A 16,078-nucleotide genomic window follows, 5' to 3' on the forward strand; every position below is an offset into this window, starting at 1 on the left:
ACGTTTTGAGATCAGCAGCAGTTACAGAGTTATCCGATGATTTCAAATTGCATAAATGTGGTTTTCTTACATTGTTGTTTTTTTATAAGCTGATTTTTTTAATGGTTATCAGTAAGGTTGTCACGATTCCATAATTTCAGTTGTTGGTAAAATTTCATGATTTTCAATACCAATTTTAATACCAAATTTATAATATGCTATTGAACATATTTTGTTAGCCTATTTGAAAAGTTAAATATCAATGTAAATAATAAATTAAAACATCTGCATGTTTCCTTCGTGTTTTCACCCTTATGAAAATTGAGAGTTCATGGCAAATTTGCTGCAAACTTGCCGCAAATTTACCACTGATCATTTTCACATGCAAATGAGCTTTGTGGCAAACTTGCCGCAAATTGTCCATTGTTACCAAAGGTTTGCCGTAGGTTCACCACAGCCGGCGAAGAGCTGCAAACGTCTGGCAAACATTTGCGACAAATCAAAAGCTCATTTGCATGTGAAAATAACGAGCGACCTATTTGCGGCAAGTTTAGATTTTTTGTAATTAAGTGAACTTTGCTTTAAGTTTTTTCAATTAAACATTTAATTTTTTCTGAATTTCATGTTTTGAAGTTTAATTCAACTTCAACATCAAAATGGTGTATAATCAAATGAATTCATAAAACTTTAATAAAATGAAAATAAAACAATTGCTTTGTAACATAATATTGAATTTTTTCATCAAATAAAGGGCCTCTGTAAAGATTCTCACAGCATAATCTACGTAAAACACAACATCTGTCTTATTTTTGTCAAATAAAAAGCTGCACAACAGAGCATCACAGTATAAATGAAAACATGGATGATGCATTTTATTCAGTACAACAGCACTCTTGCTTAAACATTTTTATTATAATTATTATTGTTGCGAACATACACTTTAGAGAATATTACATTTTACTATACAGTATTATCATATTTCTCTCACAAATTGAATCGAGCTTTTATTTTTACATGAAGGCTTTTTAGTTTGTGTGTTTTTGACGGTAGCTTCACACCTCCAGATAAGCAGTTTTTGATAAGGCCCAGTGTGATTATTAAAGTGCAAAATGCTGCAATTTAATTATTTAAAAATAGTCTGCAGGCACTACACACTTCAAAGTGAATAACCGCTCTGTTCTGTTATCTATTATAACATGCACATTTGGTAATTTTAGCAATTGAGCGGCTTCACACATTCACTCTAAAGTGTGCAGCACATGCAGACAGTATATTTCTTTAATTCAGTTGCATTCTTTTGCGGTTTACTAGTTATATTAGGACCTATCGCGATTTTAAATAGATTAATTGCGCATTCATTTTTGCAAAATATGTCAAATACACGTGTGAGCATTTGAAAGCAGTCTTGTGTGAGTCAGATACAGCGTGCAAATATCAAATTGAGATGATGCTCGGTTTTACCGATACTGCATAAACACTGGTATCATGACATCTTTTTTATCTTGGTATCGACTTGGTACCAAACTACAGATACTTTTGACATCCCTAGTTATCAACGTATTGCTGTGCATGTAAATGCGCACATTGTTTTCAAACAGCTTTCCCGAATACTCCTCCCTTCTGCCGTTGGCTGAACAAACAAATAGTCCCACCCCGAACTCATGCCATTGGTTGAGTCAGTTTTGCTGTGTTGGACAGCTGGGCCACTCAATCAAATATAGCAATATTTTTCTAGCTCCACAGAGACAGTGTTGACAGTTTCCGAGGAAATTAACCTACGAATGGCTTGCTTATTTTTTTCTCTGCATATCAAGCTGGGAAAGAAGGAAGTATTTTAACATTGAGAAGTTACACATATCAGCTTAAAACATGCAAAGCGATGAGGTCAATGTACCATACTACTGTTTGAAATGTTTATTGTAGTATAATTTGTAGGCAGCATAAAGAATATACTGTGCAATATGTAGTAAGCAGAAGGCTAACATTCCACTCCGAACACAGCCCTTCTCTCTCTCTCTCTCTCTCCCTCTCCCTCTTTTTCATTTTTTTCTCTTACTCTCTCACTCTCTTTGTAGGTCAAGGATGAAAGGGCCCTCTTCATATGAAGAGCCCGTGATACAGTCCTGTCACTCAGGCAGCTTAAAGGCCCCCCTTGCGTAAGCCCAAACCTCAAACCAAACTCCTCAACTTTCATAGGACGGTCGGTTCAAGAGGGGGGTTAGAAGGGGGGTGCAGCTCGGGGGATCAGCATACCTGTGCAAGATCCTTTCCAAACACACGCAGAAATATCTGAATGGATTTTGTTGTGCTCTGTACACGTTGCCCTATAAAAGGTTATTTTAAGCCACTGTGCGTACACACTCGCATCCCCATGAAACGACCCACACACATCGCTATGTACACACACCCCCTCCCCTTTTCTCCTCCACTAAATAAACTCCTGTAAAGCCCCTTCAACACAAGCACAAACAGGGTCTTATTCAAACCCAGTGACCGCGCAGCTCAACTAGCTTGATAGATACTGACCCCTGTATTGACTGATGGGCCCGGGACCTGACGGAGAGCCGAGGAGAAACTGTAAAATACATCAGGGTGATTTTGTGATTTACAGCGCCGGAGGTTGTCATGTCATGGTTCCTGCAGGCTCTGGACCAGACAGCAATGTCTAAAACAGCTGGTGGCCCTGCTAAGCGAGCCCCCCGATGAGGGTACCGTTTAGGGCTGCACAATTTAGACAAACGTTACAGTTGTTTAGTATTTTCTTTGAAATTGTGGTTGATTCATTTCAGTTAATAGAATTTAATAAAGCAAGCTTAAATTGACATTTTTTTAGCTGTTTTAAGGGGCCGTTCAGACTGAACATGTTCTTGTGCTAAAAAAAACACAAAAAAAAACGAAATGGGTTATTCTGTGTTAAATCAACGAAATTTCAAAAACTTCTCTGGCTGAATATTATTTATACATATATATACATTATATACATTTTCTGAAGATAGATTAACAAATGATGATGAGATCCAAAATATAAAACCCCATGGGTCAGTATTTACTTAGTAATCTTTTATTTTGTTTTGTATTTTGATGATTTTTTGTCAGGAGCATCTCTAGATGATATATGCCAAATTTTGTGCGAATCAGACAAACAGTCTGTGTCGATTTTGAAAAAGAAGACTGCTCTAAAAAACAAAGACTTTTTTCTTGCGGAAAAGGAAATTCATACGAGCATTTCATAGCTTGAGTTATTGGAGGTGAATCTCAGGGCTTTATATTCTGACAACAAACATTGCAAGAGGGGGTGGAGGGGGTTCATTCAGTGGCGTCCCAGGAGAGCCATAACAGAGAGAGTTTGTGTGCATTGTAAATGCTTCAGTGGCTGTTTTATCCTACGGAGCACCAGTTGGACCTGATGGCTCTATTTCTTCTCCAGTAGAGAAGCCGTGGACTGTGGTGAAGCCATAAACAATGCCTTAATCTGTTTGTTTAACCCAATGTCACAGTACCAAATACAGCCCTGAGGAGAGTTCACTAGTTCGAATCCCAGGGCGTGCTGAGTGACTCCAGCCAGGCCTCCTAAGCAACCAAATTGGCCTGGTTGCTAGGAAGGGTAGAGTCACATGGGGTAACCTCCTCGTGGTCACTATAATGTAGTTCGTTCTCGGTGGTGCGCATTGTGAGTTGAGCGTGGATGCCGTGGTGGATGGCGTGAAGCCTCCACACGCGCTATGTCTCCGTGGCAACGCGTTCAACAAGCCATGTGATAGGATGCACGGGTTTATGGTCTCAGACGTGGAGGCAACTGGGATTCATCCTCCGCCACCCGGATTGAGGCAAATCACTACGCGACCAAGAGGACTTAAAAGAGTACTGGGAACTGGGCATTCCAAATTGGGTGGGGAAAAAAAAAATAATTGTAATGTACCATTAAAGATTTAGCTTAACACTTTGTGTTCCACGGATGAAAGAAAGTCATACAGGTTTTGAACAACATGAGAGTGAGTAAATAATGACAATGTTTTATTTTGGGTTGAACTGTTCCTTTAAGCTAAAATAGGAGAAAGGATTTGAACATTGAAAAAATTACACACTGCACCTTTAAGTACATACAGATCTTATTACCGTTTTATTCCTCATAGAAGCCTGTTTTTCTGCTGCTTTTCACGTAGCCCCTGGAATTTCTTTGCTTAACCGCGCATTACGTGACCGAATGTTTTACTTTCGAATGTGACATTTCTCTCTTTATCTCACTTTTTGATTGACAGCTTTCTTTTCTTTTCTATGCTTCAGGGCCTGCTGAAGTTCCCATGATGTCACTGAATGGTTCCATTCCACCAATCCACGTTCCTCCTGGATACGTCTCCCAGGTAACCAACAGGAATGGATCAGGGCAGTGCGTTTGGGTGCCGAAGCCTCTCTTGCACAATAAAGATGTGATTTCACCCCCATGGGCAAATAATATATCCCTTTTTTAGAAACACACTCTAAAAGTGTGTGCCCAGTGTGCAGCAACAAAACAAACTATGTACATACATACAAGAAATCCAAGTTGTTATCTTTACCATGATGTCAGGCGAGAGATTGCTAAAGGCCAGTGGCTGTGACATTTCAGTAGAAAGGTAAAAAAAACTCCTGTGGAGAGGGCTGAAAAAATGGTTTTGAGTTGTGGGTGTTAAAAATGAATGGGGGGTTATAATGCCACAAAGGGCGCTCGTGTAAATATGATTCATTAGCGCACACCACCCCAAATGTGAAGGGCAGGACCGGCCAAACTGAAGCTTGCTATTCTAATGCTGCCTTCAACTCATGTCGGAATGATTGTATTTATGAGATGAATGCACAAGCCACAATGGCGTAATTGTGGTAAGAAGTGGTAAGCTCAGGATTATCTTTTGCTGCCTTCAAGTCATCTTCCCCTCCATGAAAGTTCCTACTTGCAAGTTTGGAAATCAAAATTACTACAAGTGATTTTTAAGCACAAAGTTCCCAGGAGGACTTGAAGACAGTGTGTATATCATGTTTTGAAAGTTCACTGCTTGCATCTGGAACAGACTGGTGTCCTGAGGCCTGAGTTTTCTTTTTTTTTTTTTTTTTTTTTTTTGAGAGTCATATCTGCTCTCACCTTCTAACCCAGTATGATCCTAAAGTCATGTGATTTCATCCATGTGAATTGTACCAGCAGTTCTGTTTTACTGTATTCGTCTCCCAGTCAAAGGAATGTATTTGATGCCTGTTGCATTACTAAGGCCTTGTTTACTTTGCATTCCTGCCCATTGTTTAAAGTGGCACTGAATGTCTGTGGTTGCCTCAGTAATAGTTGGTACATTGGATCTGGAGAAAAGCTGTATTATATGTTGGGTGGAGCACTAATGGCTGATATAAAAGAGTCTGTTCAGTTGGGAATTGATTGCCTTGCCTTGAGGTTTTTTTTATTTTTTATTAATTTTTTATTTATATAGTATATTCTATATATAATATTATTTATTATATGCATATTAGGTTAGATTCAACTTTATTGTCATTGTGCAGAGCCAATACAGTATAGAGTATATATGTGTGTTTGTGTGTATACTATATATATATATAATAGTATTTGTTATACAATTTTTATTTGTCCTTAAGATTTAGTTTCGTTTTCACTCTGTAACAACACAGAGGTATTATAGTTTAAAATGTAAATCATAATTCATAAAACAAAAAAAGTTAAATAGTTTAAAAACATTTTTTTTTGTTTTTATTTGTACATTTCAGTTTTCTAGTTTCAGTTCAGGTTTAGTTTTTCAGTATATTTATTTTTACTTTAGTTTGAGTATTTTAGGGCAGCCCAAGTTAATGCTTTAACTTTTTTACATTTTAATGTTTAACAGTGTTAAATTTCTTAGGGCCATCTAGTGTTATCTCTATTTAGTGGAATTTAAATGTTTAATTTAAATTTAGGCAGGTAATAAAGGTGTTAAATTTTACACTAAGCTGTGTATTTAAAACAAAAATTTATTTATAGTCATTTATATTAAATTTTTAGTTAATTTTAGAGTAATGGAACTGTATTTTAGTCTCAGTTTTTCCAATTATGCAAGTTATTATTTTCTGTTCATTTAGTTTCTCTTTTAATTTTCATTAATGTTAATAATACTGGCTTAATGTACTGTGTTGTTTGTCTGAGTATTTCATGTGTATATTTGTATTTTCAGGTTCTAGAGGACAATACGGGTGTACGGAGGGTTGTGGTGATGCCTCATTCTGAATGTTACCCCCCCAGTTACTCCACGGCTCTGTCCCCGAGCCACCACATCCACCCTCCGTACCTGACGCACCCCCACTTTATACCGGCCTCTCACACATCATACTACCCACCCGTCAGCCCTGGGGACGTGCCCCCTCATCAGTTCTACCACCATCGACTGCCTCCCATCTACCCAGAAGGTATGATCGCACAAATACCACACATAAACCTAGTTTTATACAAATATTTGAGCACATATGTCACAAATGACATGTTCATGTATCATCACATAATAAGACCAACTATTTCATTTTATTGAATTATAACACTTTTACTTGCATGTCCTAATCTGTTGTGATGCAACAAGTTATTACAGGGACAGTTCACCCAAAAATGGAAATACTTTTATAATTTGCTCACCTTCATATCGTTCCAAAGTCCAAACCCATATGACTTTCTTTCTTTTGTGGAACACAAAAGGATAATTTTAATGATTATCCCGGTCCGTCTTTTTAATACAATGGCAGTTGAAAGAAAGTCATAGAAAAGAAAGAAAGAAGGTCATACAGGTTTGGAACAACATGAGTGTGAGTGAATTATGACAATTTTAATTTTAGGATTAACTATCCCTCCTGTCCTTACAGAAAGTAAAATACTGCCTCAAGTGACAAAATAACTGCCACTCACAACATACAGTATATGATGTTAAATATGTGGAGTGGGATTTTGGACCAATGAGATTTCAATGTAGGCAGAGCTACCTTGCGCAGTGCGATGAAAATAGAAACCGAGCGACTGACAAAATTTCTCAACACATGTCACATGACTGGTTATTACGATAAAATCTAATTAACATGGAAGAGACAGTATTCATCGCTTGTTGCTTTGTTGCATTATTTCTTGCCTGGTTAGGACACGTTGTAGCATTTAGTTTGTGTTTTGTGGGGTGTAATTCTGGTTTATGTCTTCTTATCACAGAGATCATCCCTCTGTATAACGTCTCCACTTTCATGGGTCATGAGGAGTACTGTAAACCTCCACCCAAGAAGCTCAAACAGCCGGTGGAGCGTACAGGTATCAGTCAGGCGACCAGCCCGCTGTCCACCAGCTACAAGAGCACAACGGCCTGCACCAGCACAGCTAACGGCTACGGCAAGAGCCACACCAGCCCTGGAGGAGGAGGTGGAGGAGGAAGCAGCCCTGGCAACAAAAGGCCTGATCGAAGAGCCAGAGGAAGCCCCAAACACACAGACATAGAGCCACAAGGTGAGGCATTGCTGAAAAATGTACATTCCCACTGAAAATAAACCTCAGTGATCTTTGAGGATGACCTAAGTCTTAGTCCCAGATGATGGATAACGCATGATCTACTTGTCCCGATCTGTGTTAATTTTTTCATTCATACTTGTTAGGAATCATTCGATAAAGGTACGTTCGGCTGCGCTCCGTCTTGCTGTTTTTGATCGCAAGAATGCATATTGTATGAACGGATCCTTACAAGCTTACAATGGAATTCTGTGGGGCAATGTAACCCATGTTGCCCCATAGACTTCCATTATAAGTGGATTTTTGTCAGCGTATGCCACAGATGCTGTCTATAGAGCTTAACTTTGAATCCAGAACATTCCACACTTGTTCAAGGGTACAAAAGTGATGGCTCATGAATCATGCTCTGTGGGATTCAAACCTAGATCTTTAAATTGCTAGGTCACACAACCTTCTATGTAATAAATCACAGGCCTGCCTCCTATGAAGCTGTTTCCCCTGCATTCTTTATTCCATCCTTTAATTAGTTTAGATTCTGAGTGTCCTCAAAAAGCCCAGAAGACCAAATCTGTCTTCTGTGTGTTCCTGTCTGTGCTTAAAGTTAAAATACATCTTGCTAATTTTGGTACTCAAATCTGTGTAGTTTCCTTAAGTGTGGCACCAGCTGAGAACGAAAACAAAGGATATTTCCAGTGTCATCTGAACTGGAATAAAAGCATTGAGTTGCTGACTCAGGTCTTCGAGATGAGTAGACAATCCTGTCCACATCTGTTGACTTGAAAGACTAATTTCTACGAAGCTTTGTGGGTCCTTACTTCAAAGCCTTTGTTTTCAAGCTTATATATTAGTGTCAGCGTTTACACTTTGGTGTGAGACGCGCACAGACATACATTAGATAAACAGTAGATAGTGCAGGAAGTAAGCAGGCATGTGAAACAACAGCAACTAGTGGTGAAAAAGCTTACTACCTTACTACTTTTATTGTTTCTGCAATATGCACTGTATGCGATGTTGGGGAGTAACAGAATACATGTAACGGGATTACGTATTTAAAATACAAAATACAAGTAACTGTATTCCACTAGTTACAATTTAAATCATTAGTAATTAGAATACAGTTACATTCAAAAAGTATTTTGATTACTGAAGAGATTACTTTGCATTTTATTGTCATTTGTTTCATTTAATATTTAGTCCTTTCAGATGGAAAACATTTATACATATAAATGATGCGATCCAAAGTGCATTTGAACAGCGGTGAAACACTTTCTTATGATGTGTTACATTCATACGAGCAGACAGAGAAGTAAGTTTGAAGTAAGCTTTACGCTAAGCTAAAATGCTATTTCTAGACATTTTATATGCACATGTTACCAGACACGATCATATTGTTTTATCAAGAAAATTCACTTTGGATCATAATATTTTTTTTTTGTAAGACCTTTGACATTAGGGCAAAAATTGTATTCTTGATGATAATTTTTGTATTGTTTTCCTGTAAAAATATCAAAAAATCCTTAAAACAAGATCAATTTGATTGATCTTGTTTTAGAAACAACACTGCATAAGATATTTAGGTTTTTCAGAGAATGTATTTTTAACATGTGTATTTTGTCTTACTGTACTGGCAGAGTTTTTATAGTCAAAACAAGTTAAAAAATTTACCAGTGCTGAAGAAGTAATCCAAAGTATTTAGAATACGTTTCTGACCTTGAGCAATCTAACGGTATACGTTACAAATTACATTTTACAGCATGTATTCTGTAATCTGTAGTGGAATACATTTAAAAAGTAACCCTCCCAACCCTTTGCACTATCTATACTTTGAACAGTATGCAAATTACCCAAAAGGCCTATTATATTTGTTAAAATCTGCAGTTTTTTTTTATTGTCAGCTAGCGCATTGTTCATAATATAAATATTATATTCATACATATAAATAGTTAGGGTTATTAAAAATACATAAATAAACAAATCACTCTGTTGGTAAATTATAAAAATAAAATAAAGGACAGTTTCCACTGCCTTTTTAAAAAAAAAAAAGTCACAAAGTCATTTTGCAAATCTGTAATAAATAAATTAAAATTTTGTTTGCAATGCACTCAACCTTTCATTTCCATTTCCATTTCCTTTTCTTTCATCATTCCATTGAAAACAGCACTCTCAGTCTTGATGATTCCTCTTTGTTCTTTAATGTCTTATCTTACCCTGGTCTTTGTTCTTTTGGACCATTGGTTCCCATGCCTCAGTGTCTGTGTGTAAAAGAGAGAGAAAAGAGTGAGTGAGTGTATGTAGTGTGTCTATGGCTAGACCACAGCCCATAACGAGACACAGATCTCTTCCTGTCTAAAGTGACAGCGCAGGGCTGGTGTGTGTTAAAATGCATAGGAAAAAGCACGGCAAATTAAAACAAGGCACGGGAAGATGAGCTGTTCCTGCAGAGAGAGTCTGAGATGATGCTTTTTAAAGCCGTAACCTTTTAGATCTGTGTGAAATACAAGCCGTCAGAAGTGTAGATTGGTCTCCTTTAGTCTCCAGCAGTGTTGGAGAAGATACTTTGAAACTAGTTTGTGAAGCTTCAAGCTACTCATTATTTAAAAAAACTACAGTCAAGCTTGAAAAACACTTAAAGCCACTTACAAAATGTAGCTAACTACTGTAGCTTGCAGCTGATTAAATATATAACTATACAGTCAGATTATATAATATATTTATTTGCAATGAGTATCTCAATAGAGGTGATCACATTAAAGGTGCACTCAATCATTTTTTCCTCATTAAAGTTGAACTCCTAAAGACATGAACTGTAATTTTGCAACATATGTACTGTAGGAAATCATGAGCACTCACATTAAAATTAAGACTCCAGTCATATCAGTAACCTTATAATAGCTGTTTTATTCTACATGGAGAGGGTCCGCACATGGGGGCTGCCATGTTAGAATCACATGACCAGTCGAATACTGCTCACATAATCTCAGTAACCGTCCTGTCATTTGACATTTTCATTCATTGATTAAAATAATCATGGCTGACTGTGAATACTAAATTTCTACAATGGCATCTGAAACTGAAAACTATTGATTTTAAATTATGCTGCATCCAAGCCACTAGGTGTCAGTGTAAGGCCAAAATGACACAAAGACAAAAGTTACTGAGTACACCTTTAAACAGCATTTTAGCAGATTTACTTATGCTAAATGCCACCAATATACAAACCGTACACTAAATACCATCAATAAAACTAGAAAACACCATAATTTTTATGCCAGAGTAAAAAAGCAGCATTTAATTAAATATCATATTATTTGTAAAATTATTGTAACCAATATGATAATATTCTTTTGTGTATCACTACAAGAAGACATAAAATAACAAAGACATCTGCGTAGAGATTTAAATAAATAGTTGCATCGTTTCATTGATCTGGAGCATACAGTAAATGAATTGTCTAAATGAATCAATTGACTAAAATGAATTGTACTTCCCAGTGCTTCATATGAGAGAAAGTGCACATTTAGGTGACGCTTGATTTTTACCTCAGTTCGCTCGACTGTAAACATGTGTGCGCAATACTATATTCAAATTTGTCATGTTACACCACTACTTGTTGAAAAAGTAGCTTGTTTATGGAAAGCTGCACTTTTACAAACAACTGAACTCCTACTCTGTCACTAAAAAGAGTTGTTAAGTTAGTAGCCTCACTACTTTCGGTTAGTTACTTCCCAACTTTGATCTCCAGTACTGACAGGACACTTTGTTGCTTTGAATCTTATGAGTAATTCAAGACAAGACCACTTTAACCCATTTGTTTGATTTTGAATCCATACATGGAGTGGAAGCTTTTTCCACTCATTTTTTCCTCTCTCAATTAAAAGAAGGAATCCACGGAAAACATCCTCTTTCCCCAATTGCCAACATCTTGTTTGGGGGAAACCATACAGGTCAGTGTGGGGTCATGTTGCTATGACTTCATCACAGGGGTGAGTCATTGCAGGAGCCCCTTGGGCTGCGTAAGAACCAGAACTATGAACCTCTCTCCACAACAGACACTTTCTGAAGCCCAAAGTCTACGCTTAGCCTTTCAAATTATACTCCATTTGACTGTGTGCGTATAAACAGCCGGTTGGCGCATGCACGCTACGACTGCTTTGAGAAAATTTACTATTTCTTTTCAGGAGTTTAGACCCATAAAGATGTCTTTATATTCCATCAGACTCAAGTTATACAAATGCAGGTATCTCCTGACCTCCTCACACACGTGTTCTTGACATGCACATCTACTGTTGTTTCCACTTTCGTCTCCTGTTGTTTAGCTGCAAGTACATCTTTTACTAGCATGTGACAGCAGTGGCTCAACTGTGAGTGTTGACACCTTGTGGACACACTAATTAGTGCAAATAATTCCAGGAGTACGCACGTATGCGCGGTTAGAAAAATTGGCCGGCACGTGTTCAGTGCTTGAGCGCTAATAGCTAAATTTGCGTCACTCGTCCTGTACGCTGATGCCAAGTGTTCACAGTATACTTTTGGCTTTACTTGCTATCTGTCAGGATGTCTCTACTGTCTCTGATCTGTTGCTCTCTGCTTCCTGTGTTTGTTGATACTGAATGTGGATGTGCAAATACATATTTTTTCAAAAATCAGATCGGTAATTCTTGCATTTAGGGATCTTGAAGCACATAGTTTTTCAGTAAAAAAACACAACACTTGGAGCATGGAGACAGCAGTCAAAAGTGTAACTCTGAATGTCTATGTCTGTAACGGCAGAGCCAAAAGACGCAACTTTTCCAAAAGGGTTTTACCATGCAAACTGTCAAACCACTAAAATAGCACTTTTTCAGCACACTAATTAAAGATCCACCACTTAAAATATTTTCTAAAAATCTAGATAAACTAGTCAAACTCACTAATCAACTACTCTATTGTTGAATGACTAGTCAACCTGTCGACCATCATGGCCCATCCCTAATACTGAATTTATGTTGTCTGTGTTTCTTTCCCCTTCCAAACATGCATGGAGATGTTACAGACACACACTCTGATTTATGACTGACTTGGACAGACAGGAGACAGATGTGCGTAGAATTCACCTATATTACCTTCTCTTTGTAGATCCTGATGTGGACATAAGACGAGTTCAGGCTGCGCCATCAGGAATGGACAAGCCCCAGGTGCGACTCACAGTGTCTCACAAATCTCTTCTCTCTTCTTCTGAAGACAGCTCATCAAAAAATACAATGTTGTAATATCATGGTTTTGCCCAATAACTATCATTATTGCGCATGTTTAGGGGAGTTTTTCACAGGCAAGCACCACTCAAATTTTTTCAGAGACCCCGTTTACACCTGGTATTAAGATGCATTTCATGTGATCCGATCAAATGTGGTTAGGCGAGACACATCGCTGTTTACACCTGGTCGCACCTGGTGTAAACGGGGTCAGAAAGTGTAAAAAAGTTGCTCGGGATTGTGCTTGTCGAGTGATGGTTACTTTTAAAAACTTCCAGTTAGTCTCACTAGGGGGCAGCAGGAGCTAATGTTTCAAAGTCATAATGGTTCAATGATTCATTGATAGGTCACATCAAAGTGTTTTTCTCCTCCCTGCAACATCTCTTTGTAATCTTCAGCTCTTTCTATGAATGGAAGAGAAAAGCAAGGTTTAAAATGTCACTTTAATATACAATGGCCCCAAAACCAAAAAAGTTAATTTCATTTCAGTAAAAACATTTTAAGAAATAATTACATTTCTTAGGTTTTAATAGATTGACTTCATTTTGAACAGTATAAGTATTTGCTCACTTACCGGTTGTTAAACATGTCATACATTGGAACGACTTATCCTGTGGTTACTATGCTAGGACATCTGTGTACTTAAGGGGAACTGACTTCATACGTCCACTAAAATGTTATTTTTTGTTACCTAATGCAATGAAATGCATGCATTTTTAAGACCAACACACTGTGTCAGATTTTCAGGTTTCATCGCTTGCCTCTGTCTGGTATTTCACCCTTGACATGTAATTTATATTCTACCCAACATTCAGAAATAACGCAGTTACTAGTTTCCCTGATTAATGTGGTGGCACTGCAAAAATCTGCTATTACTTAAATGAAGCATTTTGCAGTGTCTTCTCTCATGATTACCTGTGACTATTACCTTGATGAATTAATTACATGACATGCGATTAATTAATCAAATTAATTGCATATATAATCTGCATTCTGTTCCATTTGCTGAGAAAGGCCCCAAAATAAAGATAACTCAATATTAATAATACATAATAATTCAAATAATTATCAGTGATATAGGCCTATATATATTATAATTTATATTGAAGCATTTTGCCTTTTTGTGGCAGACGCATTGATTAGACACAACAAAAAGTTAATTTAGTCAATATATTATTTGTTTTATTCCCATATCATTGAACAAGCTTGTAGTCGACAGCAATCCGTTTGCCTACAGTAGATTTCATCATTCTGTCCTGTTTTGGAGCATCTCACTGGTATTCTGTGTCAAAAAAGCACGTTTTTATGAAGCTGTGTGAAATCAAAAGTAGTTTAAACTTTGAAAATCACGTATCGAGATCCCTGTGTTCTGTTGTGCTTTATCCAACTGTCAAGTATGCGTCATGTGCAAGCAGCTCTCATTTTGTAGCTGTGCTGCTTGTGTGGTCTGTTGAGGCGCGCTGACTGCACCCTACTGATGCGGCTCAGAAAAACGTAGTTACATGTAGTTCAAGCTTTAAATGCTCCGATGGTAGGAAAATACGTGCTTCAATTACAGAATTTTCATAGGGGTCAGGCAGCATGATTAATTGCTCATTTTTTAAAATTTTTTATTGCGTTTTAAAAATAAATAAATAAATCACACTAAATGAACGCGTTAAATCAACAGCCCTACCTGTGATGTTTTACCAGTGCAGTTTAGTGCTTGTTATGACTGGGGTATTTGTTACTTGTAACCATTTCTAATTAGAGATGGGCCACGATGGTCTAATCTTCCAACAACTGACTAGTTTAGCTGATGCGTCTTTAAATTCATCCCCTTTAAAAGACCCCTCTATAGACAAACTCTTCTGCTGTTGCATCGTGTCTCGCAATGTTATTTTGAGTGTCCAAGCGTTGAGTTTTTATAATAGTATAATTTTATAATAGTCCAAAATAGTTTATCCTTTCATAACGCATCTCGACCCCTGCATTTGGTTCCATTCTGTTGTGCTCTGTCTAGTTTTTGAATGCCTTAAATGCCTCCTTAGAAACATCTGATTGGGGTCTGAAAAACATAAATATTGCCTAATTATACAGGGCTTCCGATGATCAATTAGTTGGATAGTTGATTCTGAAAATATGTATTTTTGCACATCCCTATTAATAATAAAATTCAGAAAGAATAGTAGCATAATAAATAATCTATATTAAATAATTTGCCAGGGCTGTAGCCTCTTCAGACACAGATGTTTTTGTTTTGTGAATTCAAGAGTCGCGCTCTGCTCAGGGCATCAGTGTAGGATGTCAGATTCAGAGAGCTGTGACTGATGCTTTAAGCACTGAAGATGAGCCAGCAGTAGCTGTGGCACCCAAATTAAGCACTATTTACAGCTTTCTCGGTTTATTGATGTACCAGACATCATACATTATTTGGCATTAGAATTAGGTCTGCCTTTCAACATTTATTTGTGCCCAGACGTTCCCCTGAAACTTGTTTCAGACATTTTAGTTTTTTTCCACAGAATTTTGGATTTGAAGTGCAATTACTGTTTGTTCCCCAACAAAACAGTCTGAAAACTAACCTCACAGCAACCAAACAGGATTATTGTGCAGTTAGATGTTTCATTTCTTTCCTTGTGAATCAGACACTTGTTATGTTCTAGAATAAAGCAATTAGCTACCCAGTGTTGTGCGTTAACAGTGATTGTACCACGTTTAGGGAGTATTCTTTGGCACAGTGCTGTGCAGTCTCAAATGGAGAATTTTTGTAGTTATTTTTTTTAGTTAAAAGGATTATGTGAATATGTATGAATTTATGTGAATATGTATCGCTATGGAAATAAAATGAATTGAATTGTTGCTTTAACAGTATACAATGGTGGAGACAGCAATAGGATAAAAGACACCAAGGTTCAATATATAGTAACATTTATTAATAATAATAAGAATAAACAATTCTTCTGCCAAGTAAAATAGTTAATTATCCTAACTGTAGACTGTTTTCGGTTGCCAACCAACATAGCAACTTGGCGCTTTAACATGTGTTGTCATAGCTTATTTATTTATACAAACCTATTTTACAATGCCTTTGAATCACTTTGAATTAAAAAAATGTTTTTTATTTTTAACCCTCAGGTTTCTAAGGTCCAGTCTCGCTCCGCACTGGTGTCTTGGACTTCTGCTTTCTCATCGGGTGTCTCTGGACAGGGATGGCATGGGGACGGGGCCCCTCACACCTGTAATTATGAACTACAGCTTACAGATAAGGGTCGGGATGGGAAATACAAAGCTGTGTACAGGTAAGGACCCCTGTTTACATCATGTACTCCACTTAAGACAAGTGCATCAAAGCAAGAACAGAACATTCAATGTCTGGACAAATGATCTTTAAAGAAAAGAAGTC

General features: G+C 37.3%; 1 protein-coding gene across 2 annotated transcripts in view; it reads left to right on the forward strand.

Moving 5' to 3' along the window:
• LOC127431607 (fibronectin type III domain-containing protein 3B-like) overlaps positions 1-16,078 on the forward strand; it is an 89,829-nt gene that overhangs the window by 32,506 nt on the left and 41,245 nt on the right. For both annotated transcript variants that reach the window (XM_051682102.1, XM_051682103.1), the window contains exons 4-8: positions 4,264-4,340; positions 6,165-6,396; positions 7,175-7,462; positions 12,578-12,636; positions 15,811-15,974. In XM_051682102.1, the coding sequence (XP_051538062.1) occupies positions 4,264-4,340; positions 6,165-6,396; positions 7,175-7,462; positions 12,578-12,636; positions 15,811-15,974 (820 nt within the window). The remainder of the gene's footprint in view (positions 1-4,263; positions 4,341-6,164; positions 6,397-7,174; positions 7,463-12,577; positions 12,637-15,810; positions 15,975-16,078) is intronic.

This window comes from Myxocyprinus asiaticus, chromosome 41 (assembly GCF_019703515.2).
Source record: "Myxocyprinus asiaticus isolate MX2 ecotype Aquarium Trade chromosome 41, UBuf_Myxa_2, whole genome shotgun sequence".
In the NCBI taxonomy this organism is placed as follows: Eukaryota; Metazoa; Chordata; class Actinopteri; order Cypriniformes; family Catostomidae; genus Myxocyprinus; species Myxocyprinus asiaticus.